Source organism: Anomaloglossus baeobatrachus, chromosome 7, assembly GCF_048569485.1.
Source record: "Anomaloglossus baeobatrachus isolate aAnoBae1 chromosome 7, aAnoBae1.hap1, whole genome shotgun sequence".
Classification (NCBI taxonomy): domain Eukaryota; kingdom Metazoa; phylum Chordata; class Amphibia; order Anura; family Aromobatidae; genus Anomaloglossus; species Anomaloglossus baeobatrachus.
Genome location: NC_134359.1, coordinates 235,949,079 through 235,967,661, shown reverse-complemented (window position 1 = coordinate 235,967,661; position 18,583 = coordinate 235,949,079). Strand labels below are relative to the sequence as shown.

The window sequence follows — 18,583 nt, the reverse complement described above, 5'->3', positions numbered from 1 at the left end:
ACGTGACAGCGTTTTCCTACATCAGCTTCCAGGGCGGGACACTCAGCCGCCTGGCAATCTTGGCGGCTCAACATTCTTCAGTGGACAAGGGACTCCTAATCCACCGTATCCGCAGCCCACATCCTAGATGTGAAAACTGCGAGGCAGACTATTTCAGCTGTCCAACCGTGGTCCACAATCCTCAGGTTTTGCGGTAGACGCACTGGTTCATGTTTGATCCCAGCTTCGTCTCTTTACGTATTTCACCCTCTACCTCTTGTTCAGAGTCCTGCGCAAGATCAGTAAAGGGGGCAGTCGGGTCATTCTCATACTCCAGACTGACCCAGGCAGGCTTGGTACTCTGACCTGCTCCTTCTGTCCGTTGGGTTGCCATGGCATCTTCCGGACCGTCCAGACCTTTTCTCAAAAGGTCCGTGTTTTCCGTCAGAATTCTGGATTCTCAGATTGACGGCGTAGCTCTTGAGTCCTGGATCTTGGCGACTTCTGGTATCCTTCCTGAAGTCATCTCCGCTATGACTCGAGCTCCAAAGTGTCCTTTGACCTTTTTGGCCTTGCCGACCCTCCTGTCCCTTCCACAGTCCGGTCTACAGCTAGGACTATCCCTCATTAAGGGACAGGTCTCGGCTCTGTCAGTATGTGCCAGCGGCGTATCGTCCGGCTGGCTCCGGTGCGCTCCTTTAAGGGCGCATCTCACATCATTCCGCCTTTCCGGCGGCCTATGGAGCCTGGGACCTTAATCCGGTCCTCCCGGTTCCCGGAAACCCCCCTTTGCGCCTCTTAGGGAGGTTTCTTTGTTTCATCTTTCACAGAAAGTAGTCTTTCTAGTGGCTATAATTTCCCGTCAGAGAGTTCTGGCTGCACTCTCTCGGAGTCACCCCCCTTTTTGGTCTTTTGTATCAAGACAAGGTGGTCTCCGTCCGACTCCGGACTTTTTTCCTAAGGTGGTTACTGCTTCCACCTTATCCGGGGCAATTTTCCTACCTTCCTTTTGTCCGGCTCCTGTTCATCGCTTTGAGGAAGCGTTGCATATCCTGGATCTGGTGCGGGCGCTCCGGATCTATGTGTCTCGCACCGCCGTTATTAGGCGGTGCACCTCTCTCTGGTGCTGACTGCTAGTCAGCGTAGCGGTCTCTCGGCATCTAAGCCGACCCTGGTTCGTTGGCTTAGGTCGGCCATTTCCGAGACCTACAAGTGTACTCAAGTGCCTTCCCCGCCGGGGATCAGAGCACATTTGATCAGACCTGTCGGCGCCTTTTGGGCTTTCAGGCACCAGGCTACGGCTCAGTAGGTCTGTCAGACTGCAGCTCGAATTAGTCTGCATACTTTTTCGAAGCACTACCCAAGGCATGCTCATGCTTTGGCAGACGCGGGCTTGGGCAGACGCATCTTTCCGGCGTCTGTCGCCCATTTGTGAAGTTAGGTTTTGCCTGCTTCTCAGTTGTCTGTTTATTCCCACCCATGGACTGCTTTAGAACGTCCCATGGTCTGGGTCTCCCATAGGAACGATAAAGAAAAAGAGAATTTTGTTTACTTACCGTGAATTCTTTTTCTTATAGTTCCGTCATGGGAGACCCAGCACCCTCCCTATTGCCTGTTGGCAGGTTTCTTGTTCCGTGTGTCTTCACCGGCTGTTATGGCTGTAGACAGAGGTTCCGGTTCTTCCGGATTTTACTCTGTCTCTTCTTGTGGGTGGATGTCCTCCTTCAGCTTTTGCACTAAACTGGCTAGGACTGGCTAGCAGGGGGTGTATATGCTAGGAGGGAGGAGCTACACGTTTTGAGTGTAGTAACTTTGTGTGTCCTCCGGGGGCAGTAGCTATACACCCATGGTCTGGGTCTCCCATGACGGAACTATAAGAAAAAGAATTTACGGTAAGTAACAAAATTCTCTTTTTTCCGGTGCCGACCGTTCTCCCAAACTAAGTCTGGCACCCGTTTCTAATATCCTTCGATCGGTTCTCCGACCCCTCCGGTCCCAGACCACAGTCTGCGACCTAGCCAAAGTCTCCCAGGGAGCTACAACTACCCTCCAGCTCCTCACTCTCTCTGAGGGCTACCACTGCACTCACTCAGCCCCTCCCACTGGTCTGTCTGACCCCTAGGCGAGTGGCCCTGTTCCAGCTAGACCACCCACTGGTGTGCCTGACAGGGTGTGGTGTGAGGTGTGGCTAGGAATTGAATGCTAGGTTAGGATTAGGGATGATCGAATACCTCAAATATTCGGCTTCGAATATTTTCCGAATACCTCGCCGCTATGCGAATATTCGATGCGCAATGTAAGTCTATGTGAAGCCCGAATAGTTACGAATAGTTGTTGTTCGGGTTTTCCATAGACTTACATTGCGCATCGAATATTCGCGAATAGTTGAGTAGCGGCGAGGTATTCGGAAAATATTCGCGTAATCGAAGTATTCGATCATCCCTAGTTAGGATCCCAGAACCATGGGGGTTGAGCTCTGCACCAAAAGATAGAGTACAGTACCCTGTGACACCCTGACTAATTAGGGGCGTCACACAAAGACTTTAGATTGTGAGCTCCAATGGGGACAGTGATGATCACATCTGTAAAGCCCTATGGAATTAATGGCGCTGTGTGAGTAAAATAATTAAATACTTGGATATTCTATCATTAAGGGGCATTCCTTCTTAAGAAAAGCAGTTTTACGCTAGGAGTGATGCCAAGACACCCAAAAAAGCCTATATGCTTTTTTTTTTTTTCTGATCAACATCTTGGCTGACTGTAGACCTCCGCAGTAAGATAATGTGTACAGAGCCTAAGATGTGGCACTAAAATGGTGAGGTGAAGTCCTGATGGCACAGATGGTTAGTCTGCATTGTACGTGCGTGCTCGGTGTAATGGTGAATCTCTCCAGTGCTGTTTAAACAGATCCCTGCCGCTTTAATGTAATCCTCAGTTTGCTTCTGGTTCTCCTCTGTATATAGGACGGGGCATTATTGGCTCAGGCAATGTAAACACTTAGATCACTCCCCGCAGTGTGTGCTTAGGATGTAATCCACAGAGTCTGAACAGACCCGACATCGTGTAAATCAGCAGCACTCACACATCACAATACATGGAAGATGCCACTACAGATTATTTGGCTGTCAGACAGAAAGGAATATGCACTGAAGAGAGATTAGAAACGCATTTAAAGGGAATCTATTACCAGGTTTCTGCTCCCCCATATGAGAGTAGCATAAGGTAGAGGCCCTGATTCCAGCGACGTGTCACTTACTGGGCTGCTTGCAGCAGGTGTGATATAATCGCTATTGTCAGCTGCAGATTTACCAGTTTTCTGAATGCTGTACCCTGTATAACCCTGCCTACATCATTAATTGACAGCTGTCTGTGTACACTGTGCAGAGGCAGAAAGCTGGCACTCGGTGGTAGGCTACTTTCACACATCAGTTTTTCTTTATCGTTCCTATGGGAGACCCAGACATTGGGTGTATAGCTTCTGCCTCCGGAGGATACACAATGTACTACACTAAAAAGTGTAGCTCCTCCCTCTGAGCATATACACCCCCTGGATAACCAAATCTAGCCAGTTCAATGCTTTGTGTTCAGAAGGCATACATCCACACATGCATTCTCATCTGATTTTTGATTTTTGGAAAGAGTTTGAAGAAAAGCTTGTCCAAGCCTGGACACCCGGCATGTCCCTTCTCACCCCACTGTGTCGGCGGTGTTGTTAAGGTTGATTTCAGGGCTGGAGCCTTACATGCCGCGCTCCTTCACCATCCCTCGGGCTCTGGCTTGAAGTGGGAGCCAGCACGGTTCTCCCTGCCTTGCAGTAGACCGGTCTCCATCCGCAGCCCTTCAGGATCCTGCTGGACGGAGCACTCATCCCCAGGGACTTGAAACCCTGCGTCTCACAAGCTAAGTATCTGAGACGTTATTTTCGGGGGGTCCCTTGTACTTTATTGTTGGGGAGAGTGGGCTGTGTATCTGTTCTGACATTTCCGGCCGGTTCTCTGGTTTTCACCTGAGAACCGCGCCGATGGTGCCTGCGCGCCGGCCGCATCGCTTAAATTTAGGCCCCGGCTTCGCCTGAGGCCTAGTTTCGATTTCACTGCCCCTGCATGTCAATCATGCAGAGGGACAGTGCGGCTCCGCCCAGCGGCCGTTCGGCACAGGGGAGGGACACTCCTCTCTGAGTACATGTCCCCTCCCCTGTAAATCTCCTTGGCCCTCCAGATCCCGCTCTCAGAGTAGGCCCCGCCCCCTCTCCTCGCTCCGGCGCCATTTTATCAGCGTTCTCACAGCGATCGGTGCTGGCTGCAGCATCTCTGCTAATCTGTCTGGGGGTCCGGTCTGTGGGATCTGGAGGGCACACAAACGGTCTGGTAAGCCATAACCTCTGGTTGTGGACCTGCTTATATACTCTCTGAGGGTCATCCTGGCTCAGAGCCCCCACTTCAGCAGCATGTCTCACACGAGGAGCAAGGCTGCAAGGCTGTACGCAATATGCACTGCATGTAAGCTCGTGCTGCCTGAACCGAGCACATATCCACATTGTGATGCCTGCTCTAACCTGACAATGCCTCAGCCTGGTATCGCACCCAGAGTGGTCCCTCCGGCTGCTCCGGCTCCGGTGGCTGAACCCCCGGCTTGGGTAGAATCCTTCTCTAGGTCAATCTCCCAGTCTTTTGCCGACTCCATGGGACAGCTGTCCCGGACTTTGCTGACCATGCATCAGCCCCCTTCTCAGGGCGCCTCTGCTGCTAGGGCTCTCTCAGCGGAGCTCACAGAGGATTCTTCATCTGGTCCCAGACCCTGTCCTCCTAAAAGGAGACGCAGGGCTCTCTCTCCTTCCTCGTCCCGTGGCTCTGATTCACGAGCTGACTCGCAGGACGAGGAGGATGCCTTTACTGGGGGCTCGGACGCTACCTCCATGTTCCCCATTGATCTATCCGAAAGTGACGCAGATGTTAGTGATTTGATTGCGTCCATTAATTCTGTACTGGACCTCAATCCGCCAGTATCAGAGGAACAACCCTCTCTGGCAGAAAAGCACCAGTTTACCTTGCTTAAGAGGACAGAGTGTGTTCTTTAACCACTCCAGTTTTCAGGCCACTGTGACCAAGCCTAGGGCCTGTCCTGACAAACGCTTCCCAAAGCGCGGTTCTTATGACCGTTTTCCCTTTCCACCTGAGGTGGTCAAGGAGTGGGCTCATTCACCAAAGGTAGACCCTCCGGTGTCTAGACTCTCAGCTCGGACCGTTGTATCAGTGGCTGATGGCACCTCTCTTAAGGATGCCACTGACCGTCAGGTTGATCTTCTGGCCAAATCTGTATATGAGGCGGCTGGGGCCTCTTTCTCCCTGTCTTTTGCAGCAGTGTGGGCTCTCAAGGCCATCTCTGCTTCTCTGGAGGAGATGCATTCCCTCTCCAGGGAATCTATGCCCGAAATGGTTGCCTTAACGTCCAAAGCTTCAGCTTTTTCATCCTATGCCATGTCTGCCATGCTGGAGGCTTCTCACCGCACTGCGGTGGCTTCGGCTAATTCCCTCGCTATCCGCAGGATCTTGTGGCTTCGAGAGTGGAAGGCAGATGCTTCTTCAAAGTACCTTGCTGGGCTCCCTTTTGCTGGATCCAGGCTATTCGGCGAACAACTGGATGAAATTATTAAGGAAGCTACTGGCGGGAAGAGTACTTCCATGCCACAGACTAAAACCAGGAAACCTGCCCAGGGTAGGAACCAGTCGAGATTTCGTTCTTTTCGTTCCTCCAACTGGTCATCCTCTAAGCCCTCGGCCTCGTCCACTAACTCAGCCAAGGACCAAAAGCCCAACTGGCGCACGAAGCCGCGTCCTCAGAAGACAGCAGGAGCTGCTGCCACTAAGGCAGCCTCCTCTTGACTATCTGGCCGCGCCAGCAACGTCCTTGGTCGGTGGCAGGCTCTCCCACTTTGGCGACGTGTGGTTTCAACACGTCTCCGATCAGTGGGTGCGGGATATCATCTCCAACGGCTACAGGATCGAATTCTCTTCCAGCCCACCAAACAGATTTTTTGTCAACTCCCCCCTGCTCCAAGGCCGCCGCCTTCTCTCAGGCCGTGGCATCCTTGCAGGCCAACAGAGTAATTGTACCCGTTCCAGCTCGGGAACGGTTCAGAGGTTTCTACTCAAATCTCTTCCTAGTCCCCAAAAAGGACGGTTCCTTCCGGCCCATCCTGGATCTCAAGCTTCTCAACAAGCATGTTCAGGTGCGGCATTTTCGCATGGAGTCTCTGCGATCAGTCATTGCCTCAATGACCCAAGGAGATTTCCTGGCATCCATCGACATCAGAGACGCCTATCTGCATGTGCCAATTGCAGTTTCACACCAGCATTGGCTACGTTTTGCAATCGGAGAGGAACATTTCCAATTCGTGGCTCTCCCCTTCGGGTTAGCCACGGCCCCTCGAGTATTCACCAAGGTCATGGCAGCAGTGGTTGCGGTTCTGCACCTCCAGGGGTTGGCAGTGATTCCTTACCTGGACGACCTTCTAGTCAAGGCGTCATCCAGTGCAGACTGTCAGCGGAGTGTCTCGCTCATTCTCGCCACTCTAGTCCAATTCGGGTGGCTTGTCAATCTGCCCAAATCCACTCTGACTCCGACCCAGAAGCTCACGTACCTAGGGATGCAATTAGAGACTCTGCCGGCACTTGTGAAGCTGCCCTTAGTCAAACAGCAGTCCCTCCAACTGGCGGTGCGCTCTTTGCTGAGGCCCCGCCGTCATTCCATCAGACACCTAATGCAGGTGCTGGGTCAGATGGTGGCGTCAATGGAGGCGGTTCCCTTTGCCCAGTTCCATCTGCGTCCTCTGCAGCTGGACATTCTCCGCTGTTGGGACAGGCGGACTTCCTCCTTGCACAGGTTAGTGGCTTTGTCGCCACAGACCAGGGGCTCCCTTCAGTGGTGGCTTCGGCCCCTCTCTCTGTCTCAGGGACGCTCCTTCCTGGCCCCGTCCTGGGTGATCCTCGCCACGGATGCCAGTCTATCCGGCTGGGGAGCGGTATATCTCCACCACAGAGCGCAGGGCACTTGGACTCCGTCTGAATCAGCCCTCTCGATCAATGTGCTGGAAACCAGAGCTGTGCTTCTAGCTCTCTTAGCCTTTCACCACCTGTTGGCGGGCAAGCACATCCGAGTCCAGTCAGACAACGCGACAGCGGTTGCCTACATCAATCACCAGGGCGGGACACGCAGCCGCCTGGCAATGTTGGAGGTTCAGTGGACGGAGGGCTCCAAGTCCACCATATCCGCAGTCCACATCCCAGGCGTGGAAAACTGGGAAGCAGATTATCTCAGCTGTCAAACCGTGGACAACGGCGAGTGGTCCCTGCATCCGGCAGTGTTTCGGTCAATCTGCCGCAAGTGGGGCACTCCGGAAGTGGATCTAATGGCATCCCGGCACAACAACAAGGTTCCGGTTTACGTGGCTCGCTCCCACGATCCTCAGGCCTTGGCAGCGGACGCTCTGGTTCAAGATTGGTCCCAGTTTCTTCTGTCCTACGTGTTTCCCCCTCTAGCTCTCTTGCCCAGAGTCCTGCGCAAGATCAGAATGGAGGGCCGTCGGGTCATCCTCATTGCTCCGGACTGGCCCAGGCGAGCTTGGTACCCAGACCTGCTCCATCTGTCCGTAGAGGTGCCGTGGCATCTCCCGGACCGTCCAGACCTTCTCTCACAAGGTCCGTTTTTCCGCCAGAATTCTGCGGCTCTCAGATTGACGGCGTGGCTCTTGAGTCCTGGATCTTGACGGCTTCTGGTATACCTCCTGAAGTCATCTCCACTATGACTCTGGCTCGGAAGTCTTCCTCGGCCAAAATCTATCACAGGACCTGGAGAATTTTCCTGTCCTGGTGTCGCTCTTCCGGCCATGCTCCTTGGCCTTTTTCCTTGCTGACCCTTCTGTCCTTTCTACAGTCCGGTCTGCAGCTAGGACTATCCCTCAATTCACTCAAGGGACAAGTCTCGGCTCTGTCAGTGTTGTTCCAGCGGCGTATCGCCCGGCTGGCTCAGGTGCGCACCTTCATGCAGGGCGCATCTCACATCATTCCGCCTTACCGGCGGCCTTTGGATCCCTGGGACCTCAATCTGGTCCTCACGGCTTTGCAGAAACCCCCCTTTGAGCCTCTTGGGGAGGTTTCTTTGTCTCGTCTTTCACAGAAAGTGGTCTTTCTAGTGGCCATAACTTCCCTCAGGAGAGTGTCTGATTTGGCTGCGCTTTCTTCGGAGTCGCCTTTTTTGGTTTTTCATCAAGACAAGGTGGTTCTCCGTCCGACTCCGGACTTTCTCCCTAAGGTGGTTTCTCCTTTCCACCTTTAACCAGGACATTTCCCTGCCTTCCTTTTGTCCGGCTCCTGTTCATCGCTTTGAAAAAGCGTTGCATACTCTGGATCTGGTGTGGGCACTCCGGATCTATGTGTCTCGCACCGCTGTTCTTAGGCGGTGCACCTCTTTTTGTGGTGACCACAGGTCGTCGTAAGGGCTTCTAAGCCGACCTTAGCTCGTTGGATTAGGTCGGCCATTTCCGATGCCTACCAGTGTACTCAGGTGCCTCCCCCGCCGGGGATCAAGGCACACTCGACCAGAGCTGTCGGTGCCTCTTGGGCTTTCAGGCACCAGGCTACGGCTCAGCAGGTCTGTCAGGCTGCCACTTGGACTAGTCTGCATACCTTTTCGAAGCACTACAAAGTGCATGCTCATGCTTCGGCAGATGCGAGCTTGGGCAGACGCATCCTTCAGGCGGCTGTCGCCCATTTGTGAAGTTAGGCTCCGCCTACTTCTCAGTTTTCTGTTTATTCCCACCCATGGACTGCTTTGAGACGTCCCAATGTCTGGGTCTCCCATAGGAACGATAAAGAAAAAGAATTTTGTTTACTTACCGTAAATTCTTTTTCTTATAGTTCCGTATTGGGAGACCCAGCACCCTCCCTGTTGCCTGTTGGCAGTTTCTTGTTCCGCGTGTTATCACCAGCTGTTGTTGTAGACAGAGGCTCCGGTTGTTCCGGTTCTTGCTCTATCTCTACTTGTGGGTGGCTATTCTCCTTCAGCTTTTGCACTAAACTGGCTATATTTGGTTATCCAGGGGGTGCATATGCTCAGAGGGAGGAGCTACACTTTTTAGTGTAGTACTTTGTGTGTCCTCCGGAGGCAGAAGCTATACACCCAATGTCTGGGTCTCCCAATACGGAACTATAAGAAAAAGAATTTACGGTAAGTAAACAAAATTCTCTTTTTTTTTTCCATCAGGCACAATCTGGAAAAAAATGGATAAAACTGATCCGGCGTCGGATGGCCTTGTATTGCATCCGGCTTTTCCCGGATCCATCATAATTGGCTAATGCGACAGCCGGATGGAACGTCTCTTGTAGCGTTTTTGTCTCTGACAAAAAACCACCGCGCCGGAGCCGTCGCGATTTACGATGGAAGCCTATGGACTCTGAATCTGGCGTAATGCGGCAAAAACAGATGTGGCTGCCGGATCCGTTTTTGTAAACTGAGCATGCTCCAATTTATTGGAAAAAAAAAAACTGATCCAGCAAAAAAAAAACGGACGAAATGGATACAAAAAAACTGATGCGCCGGATCCGTTTTTTGACGGTTCAGGTATATTGGATCCGTAAAAAAAAAAAATCAGGCGCATCCGTTTTTGCATATTCTGCGCCGGATCCGTTGCATTAGGCGCACGCCGGATTGTGCCTGATGCCAAAAAAATGATGTGTGAACATATCCTTAGAGAGCTCATGAATATGGAGGACTACCTGGCAGCAGGTTTACCGGTCCTCTGTGGTTTTATCAAATGTACTCTAAACAGCCCAGTAAGTGACACATCACTGGAATCAGGATCTCTGCCCCTACATTATGTTGCTCATAGATTAGATGGAAAAATCCTGGGGACATATTCCCTTTACTATACAAAAATATATGGAATATCTGTAAGCAGGTTACGTCTGGAGTCCTCTTCTGTTTTTGAGCTTTGCATTGATTGTTCAGCATTGCTGTGCCAGGCTACCCGAGGGCTCACAGGACGGGCACCAGGTGCTGAGTCATGTGATATATAAGCTGTGCAGAATACCCACATATACAGGATGGATTGCTGCTGCATCTATTGTTACTGGTGGTTATTGGACATGTGTACATGGCCTACGAGCTACTACGATGGATCTCTAATGCTGAGCTGATTACAGTGCCCACTCTATGCCAAACAGAGGGCCCGTTTAAGAATGTAATGCACCAAACCCTCCGTATCATCCCTATCCCTCATTATGCACCATGTACAATGTAGTAATTAATTCAATATTCCTTCCTAGGTAACCACATACCTGAACTGGTTGGTAAGAATGTCATCCGAACTGGAGACCAACATTGTGGCAGTGGAGAGGGTAAAAGAATATGCAGATCTGGAGCAGGAGGTAACGTGCGCCCGAGTTTGTTGCTTTATTACGCTGATCCAGCAGCATGGGACAAAAAAAAAGAAAGTCTGCACATCTTTTGTCCAACTAGAAAACAAAACTAATTGTTGCTGGATCCATTAGTTTAGTTAATTGAAACCAATGAGAAAGGATATGATTCAAAAGTGCAACAGTTTAAGGCCTCTTTCACACGTCCGTGCCTCCGGTGCGTGTATGGTCCGTTTCCTCACGTACCAGAGACTCATACACACGTAGACCTATGTATTCCTATGGTGTCGGACACAGGTATGTATTTTCGCTAGAATGTGTGTTTGTTCCGTTAATACGTGTGTCAGTGTGTTTCTCACGCTGACATGTCCGTTTTATTTCCGGCATCACGGGTGTCACACGGAACGCAATCTGGTCACACGTAACACACACGGACCACGCGGATGTGTTCCGTGTGACACCCACCGGAGAAAAAACATGTGTCTGCGAGAAAAAAAAAAAAAAACATTACTCGCCTTCTCCTGCCTCTGCCGCTGCTGTCACTTGCTGCCGACCACCGCTCATTATGCTCATTGAATATTCACTTCACTGCGGCCGGAAGCAGCAGCAGCGGGGAGTCTGCAGGATCGGAGACCGAAGATCAGCACCACGGACAGCGACGCCAGGGACAGGTGAGCAGAAAGTTAATATACACATGGAGAACACACGTGTGCCATACACACAGCTCACCGAGGGCAATACGGACCTTTGAGACGTCCATGAAACACGTGAGTGATTTTCAGGCGTGTAAAAGAGGCCTTAAACTAATCCAGTTCTTTGTTTACTGGATCAGTGTCAAACTGGACATATGAACTGTTTTATATCAACAGATAAGACACATTTCCAAGTCTATTCTTTGTTTACTTAAAGAGCGTTCTCTCCAGTGTATGATCTATAGTGGCCACTGTATGATCTATAGTGGCCACTATAAAGCATATCTATTATTGTTGTCAACAGCAGCACATGAACACGCAGAAAATAAAACCCGATGAGAAAAAAGGTCCAATATCTGTTTTTATTTAAAAAGAATGTATAATCTATTTTTTTTTTCTAAAGTTTTGGAAACAGAAGTTTGTGGTTTCTTCAGGGCACATTAAAATAGGGTTTGGGTACTCACCGTAAAATCTTTTTCTTGGAGCCTTCATTGGGGGACACAGTCTCATGTGTCCCCCAATGAAGCGATCGAGAAAAGCTTTCCCGTTTTGGTCAGAAAGCTTTGATAGTAACACAAGTAGTATAATCTGCAGTGTCCATTGATCCGCAGTAACATGGTGATTGTCATGAATAGAGTTGGTAAACCATTTATGTATTGTATTAGAAGCAAGTCTATTTGTGTAGCAATTATGTGAAATACCGGTCTGCCTAGGTTTGCAGCTATGGCATTGTTTTGGATATTAAATTACACCTAAGCATATACTAATCTGAATCCTTGATTTAGTTTCCTGATGTGATGTGTTCTTAAAGGGCATTCTCAAGTTATTAAAGGGAACCTGTTACCAGATTTGTCCATTATAAGCTGCGGCTAGCACCTGTAAGCTCTTATATACAGCATTCTATAATACCGTAAATAAGGCCAGGGCCAAACACTGGGGACTAATGCGATCTTCGCATGACACTCAGCTCAGGCTGGCAGCACAGCGGGAGCCGAGTGTCACTGCGACTGAGGTCCGATCATGCGAGTGGACCTCAGCTACAGGGGGGGAGGGGAGGGAGGGATTTATCTCCCTCTCTCCTCCGTAGCCGGCTATTGCCATTCTCGCCCTGCACTCGCGGTACACCGGTGTAATGCGAGTGCAGTGCGTTTTTGTTTTGTTTTTTTTTTGGTTTTTTTTTTCGTTTTTTTTCTTCTTGCCCCATAGACTTGAATGGGTTTGAGAGACACCAGGAACGCATTACAGTCGCAGCATGCTGCGATTGTTTTCTCAGCCCTAATCGGACAGAGAAAACAATCGCTCATGGGTGCTGACACACAGGCTAATATTGGTCCGAGTGGAATGTGATGGTTTATCACATTCCACTCGCACTGATTTTCATGGCGTGTGTCTTAGGCCTAAGAGACTAGGCTGCTCTGTATAACGTAAAAAACGCCTTATTATACTCCCCTGGGGATGGCGGTTGAGTCCGATGGATGTTACTGGTCTCGGTCCAGTGTCTCCTCTGTTCTGTCCATCACCGTCCTCCTTCCCAGCTCTGTGTGGATGACGCGTCCTACGTCATTCACACAAAGTCCTCAATGGCGCTCCTGCGCACAAGCACTTTGCGATGATTTAATCTTTCATCCTTGATGCCATTTTTAAATCTGGTCATTTTAATTTGAATAATAATATAAAAGTAAATTTTTGAAGGGGTTTTTCCCCCCATTTTCTTTTTATTCTCTAGCAATGTAACTTACTTTCTTTGTCGCTCCATTGGGAGACCCAGACAATTGGGTGTATAGCTTCTGCCTCCGGAGGCCACACAAAGTATTACACTTTAAAAAGTGTAACCCCTCCCCTCTGCCTATACACCCTCCCGTGCATCACGGGCTCCTCAGTTTTATGCTTTGTGTGGAAGGAGGCACACATCCACTCATGCTCCCATTTTAGTCAGCAGCAGCTGCTGATTTTATCGGTTGGAAGAAAAGAGGGCCCCCACAGGGCTCCCGGCATGCTCCCTTCTCACCCCACTAAGTCGGCGGTGCTGTTAAGGTTGAGGTACCCATTGCGGGTACAGAGGCTGGAGCCACATGCCGTTTTCCTTCACCATCCCTTAGAGGCTCTGGGAGAAGTGGGATCCTAACCGGTCATCCATTCACTGGGACCGGGCTCCCTCCGCAGCCCCTGTGGGAATCTGCCGGACAGGAGACTTTGTATCATCAGGGACAGGGCCCTGCATCTAAAGGTACTCTGTGTCCCCATGGGGACGGTGCATGGAGCGCTTGTTTCACAGATGCTGCAGCAGCTGCTGGTTTTGTGACGACCGGGACTTCCGCGCCGACCGCGCCTGTTTGTCGGCCGCGGTATTAAATTTAGTCCCCGGCTTCATGCGGCCTAGTACCATAACTCCCGCCCCCGGGCCTGCCAGTCAGGGGTAAGGGCGGGACGGTCGACCTGATGTCGGCAGTGAGGGCTGGAGCATACTTTAGGTTTCCTCCCCCCCCTCACTGATCACTGTGGGGCACCAGATTCCCGCACTTTACTAGTCGCCGGCCACGGCTCCCTCCTCCCCTGAGAACTCCGGCAGCCATTTTTACAACACATTCTGCCGGTGGAGGATTTCAGGAACGAGCTCTGCAGCTCTGGGAGACCCAAGGCAGGGAATCTGGTGGACACACACCGCTTTGGGCGGTCGGTAAGCCACACCGGTCACCCGGATATATATATATATATATATATATATTTTATATATAATATATATTAATATATATATATATATATATATATATATATATATATATATATATATATATATATATATATATATATATATATATATATATATTATATTATATTATATTATATTATATATATATATATATATATATATATATATATATATATATATATATATATATATATATATATATATATATATATATATATATATATATATATATATATATATACATACATATACATATATATTTTCTCTGTTCGGCCGAGTTGTTTTGCTTTTGGCTATATACCCTCAGTGATCACTCTCCTAGGAGACAACAGCATGTCGTCCACAAGGAGCAAGGGCGCTAAGGCAAAGGGTTATTTTGCAACCTGTACCTCTTGTGCGGCTATGTTACCTGCAGGTTCCACCTACCCTCACTGTGAGCAATGCTCGGCCCCTGTTGCACTTGCTCAGCCGGAGCCTCGGGCACTGGTGGGACCCTCGGCTCAGGTAGAACCGCCGGCTTCCCCTGTCCAGGTGGCAGGGACAGAGTTTGCTGTTTTAGCTGAGAAACTCTGAGTCGCTTTCACAATCCATGGCTCAGTCTATGGACAAATGGTCTGCTAAGCTACTAGAAGCCTTGCAGTCCAGATCGGTCCTTACACAGGCCCCGGGCACTGTTGGATCATCGCCTCCAGGTCCCTCTCGGTCTGCGCCGCAGCGTGCTCCCGGGGTGGCCCCTAGGTCTCACGTGGAGGACTCCGGCACGGACCACAGTCCCAGACCGGCTAAGCGGGCTCGCTGGGAATCTTCCCCGACTTTCTCACGCTGCTCGGGGTCTCAGCTTGAGGACTCTCTGGAGGATGAGGCGGACTTCGCAGCTCAGGGCTCTGACCCTGACGTTGCTCTCAATCTTGATACACCTGAAGGGGACGCCATAGTAAATGACCTTATCTCGTCCATCAACCAGGTGCTAGATCTTTCTCCCCCAACTCCACCTATAGAGGAGTCGGCTTCGCAGCAGGAGAAACACCAGTTTAGGTTTCCCAAACGTACACTGAGTGCGTTTTTCGATCACTCTAACTTCAGAGATGCTGTCCAGAAGCACAGAGCATTTCCGGACAAGCGCTTTACTAAGCGCCTTAATGACACACGTTACCCCTTCCCCTCTGACGTAGTTAAGGGTTGGGCTCAATGTCCCAAGGTGGATCCTCCAGTCTCTAGACTGGCGGCTAGATCTGTAGTCTCAGTTGCAGATGGCTCATCGCTCAAGGATGCCACTGACAGGCAGATAGAGCTCCTGGTGAAATCCATCTATGAAGCCACAGGCGCGTCTTTTGCCCCGGCCTTTGCAGCCGTGTGGGCACTCCAAGCTATCTCAGCTTGTCTGTCTGAGATTAATGCGGTCACATGTACCTCTGCTCCGCAAGTTGCGTCTTTGACTTCTCAGGCGTCGGCTTTTTCGTCCTACGCCATGAACGCCGTCCTGGACTCTGCTAGCCGTACAGCGGTAGCATCCGCTAATTCGGTGGCAGTCTGCAGGGCCATGTGGCTACGCGAATGGAAGGCAGACTCTGCTTCCAAGAAGTTCTTAACCGGTTTGCCGTTTTCTGGCGACCGATTGTTTGGCGAGCGATTGGATGAAATTATTAAGGAATCCAAGGGAAAGGACTCATCCTTACCCCAGTCCAAACCGAAGAGACCTCAGCAACGGAAAATACAATCGAGGTTTCGGTCCTTTCGGCCCTCAGCCAAGTCCCAATCCTCCTCGTCCAACAGGCCAGAGAAGGGCCAGAGGAACTCTTATGCGTGGCGGTCTAAGTCACGTCCCCAAAAAACCGCCGGAGGCACTGCTTCCAAGGCGTCCTCCTCATGACTTTCGACCTCCCCAAACCGCATCCTCGGTCGGTGGCAGGCTCTCCCGCTTTTGCGACGCCTGGTGGCCACATGTCCAAGACCGATGGGTGAGAGACATTCTGTCTCACGGTTACAGGATAGAGTTCAGCTCTCGTCCTCCGACTCGTTTCTTCAGAACCTCTCCGCCCCCATCTCGGGCCGGCGCACTTTTTCAGGCTGTGGGCGTCCTGAAGTCAGAAGGAGTGGTGATTCCCGTTCCCCCTCAGGAACATGGTCACGGTTTCTACTCCAGCTTGTTCGTGGTGCCAAAGAAGGACGGATCATTCCGTCCCGTTCTGGACCTCAAACTGCTCAACAATCATGTGAGCACCAGAAGGTTTCGGATGGAATCTCTCCGCTCGGTCATCGCTTCGATGTCACAAGGAGACTTCCTAGCATCAATCGACATCAAGGATGCTTATCTCCATGTGCCGATCGCACCCGAGCTTCAACGCTTCCTGCGTTTCGCCATCGGGGATGAACACCTTCAGTTCGTGGCACTGCCTTTCGGCCTGGCGACAGCCCCACGGGTCTTCACCAAGGTCATGGCATCCGTTGTGGCGGTCCTACACTCTCAGGGCCACTCGGTGATCCCTTACTTAGACTATCTCCTAGTCAGGGCACCCTCCCGGGTGGCGTGTCAACACAGCCTGACCGTCGCTCTGGAGACTCTCCAGCGGTTCGGGTGGATCATCAACTTCCCAAAGTCCAAGTTGACACCGACCCAATCACTGACTTACCTTGGGATGGAGTTTCATACTCTCTCAGCGATTAGTCAAGCTACCGCTGGACAAACAGCTTTCGCTGCAGACAGGGGTGCAATCTCTTCTTCGGGGCCAGTCACACCCCTTGAGGCGCCTCATGCACTTCCTGGGGAAGATGGTGGCAGCAATGGAGACAGTCCCCTTCGCGCAGTTTCATCTGCGCCCACTCCAATGGGACATTCTCCGCAAATGGGACAGGAGGTCGACGTCCCTCGACAGGAACGTCTCTTTCCCTTGCAGCCAAAACCTCTCTTCAGTGGTGGCTTCTTCCCACTTCTCTGTCGCAGGGAAAATCCTTCCTGCCCCCATCCTGGGCTGTGGTCACGACGGACGCGAGTCTGTCAGGGTGGGGAGCGGTTTTTCTCCACCACAGAGCTCAGGGAACCTGGACTCCAACAGAGTCCTCCCTTCAGATCAATGTTCTGGAGATAAGGGCAGTGTATCTAGCCCTAAAGGCGTTCCATTGGTGGCTGGAGGGCAGGCAGATCTGCATACAGTCGGACAACGCCACGGCGGTCGCGTACATCAACCACCAGGGCGGCATGCGCAGCCGTTAAGCCTTCCAGGAAGTCCGGCGGATTCTGCTGTGGGCGGAGGCCACAGCCTCCACCATCTCCGCAGTTCACATCCCGGGCGTAGAAAACTGGGAAGCAGACTTTCTCAGTCGTCAGGGCATGGATGCGGGGGAATGGTCTCTTCACCCAGACGTGTTTCGAGAGATCTGTCGCCGCTGGGGAACGCCGGACGTCAATCTCATGACGTCACGGCACAACAACAAAGTCCAGGCATTCATGGCACGGTCTCAAGATCACAGAGCTCTGGCGGCGGACGCATTAGTTCAGGATTGGTCGCAGTTTCGACTGCCCTATGTTTTTCCCCCTCTGGCGATGCTGCCCAGAGTGCTGCGCAAAATCAGGTCCGACTGTCGTCGCGCCATTCTCGTCGCTCCAGATTGGCCGAGGCGGTCGTGGTACCCGGATCTGTGGCATCTCACGGTGGGTCAACCGTGGGCGCTCCCAGACCGCCCAGACTTGCTGTCACAAGGGCCGTTTTTCCATCTGAATTCTGTGGCCCTCAACCTGACTGTGTGGCCATTGAGTCCTGGCTCCTAGCGTCCTCAGGGTTATCTCAAGATGTCATTGCCACCATGAGACAGGCCAGGAAATCAACGTCCGCCAAGATCTATCACAGGTCTTGGAGGATCTTCTTATCCTGGTGCTCTGATAATGGTTTTTCTCCCTGGAGTTTTGCCTTACCCACTTTTCTTTCATTTGGAATTTCTCCCTAAGGTGGTATCTCCTTTTCATCTCAATCAGGATATCTCCTTACCTTCATTTTGCCCTAATCCAGTTCACCAATGTGAAAAGGATTTGCACTCATTAGATCTGGTGAGAGCACTCCGGTTCTACGTGTCTCGCACGGCGCCCCTGCGCCGTTCTGATGCGTTCTTTGTCCTTGTCGCTGGCCAGCGTAAGGGTTCGCAGGCTTCCAAGTCAACCTTGGCTCGGTGGATCAAGGAACAGATTCTTGAAGCCTACCGTTCTTCTGGGCTTCCGCTTCCTTTGGGGCTGAAAGCCCATTCTACCAGAGCCGTGGGTGCGTCCTGGGCATTGCGGCACCGGGCTACGGCTCAGCAGGTGTGTCAGGCAGCTACCTGGTCTAGTCTGCACACTTTCACGAAACACCATCAGGTGCATACCTATGCTTCGGCAGACGCCAGTCTAGGTAGGCGAGTCCTTCAGGCGGCGGTTGCCCACCTGTAAGAGGGGGCCGTTTCGGCTCTTTTTATTGAGGTATTCTTTTACCCACCCAGGGACTGCTTTTGGACGTCCCAATTGTCTGGGTCTCCCAATGGAGCGACAAAGAAGGGAATTTTGTTTACTTACCGTAAATTCCTTTTCTTCTAGCTCCTATTGGGAGACCTAGCACCCGCCCCTGTTCCTTTCGGGCTGTTTGTTCTTTTGTGTACACATGTTGTTCATGTTGAATTGTTCTTTTGGTTCATGGTTTTCAGTTCTCCGAACATCCTTCGGATTGAATTTACCTTAGACCAATTTATAAGTTTCCTCCTTCCTGCTTTTGCCCCAAAACTGAGGAGCCCATGATGCACGGGAGGGTGTATAGGCAGAGGGGAGG

The 18,583-nt window shown here is 51.2% G+C and overlaps 1 protein-coding gene across 1 annotated transcript in view; it reads left to right on the top strand.

Moving 5' to 3' along the window:
• The window catches only part of LOC142245330 (multidrug resistance-associated protein 1-like), a 261,385-nt gene that overhangs the window by 199,262 nt on the left and 43,540 nt on the right, over positions 1-18,583 (top strand). Inside the window, exon 27 of the mRNA XM_075317960.1 lies at positions 10,302-10,403. Within this exon, the coding sequence (XP_075174075.1) occupies positions 10,302-10,403 (102 nt within the window). The remainder of the gene's footprint in view (positions 1-10,301; positions 10,404-18,583) is intronic.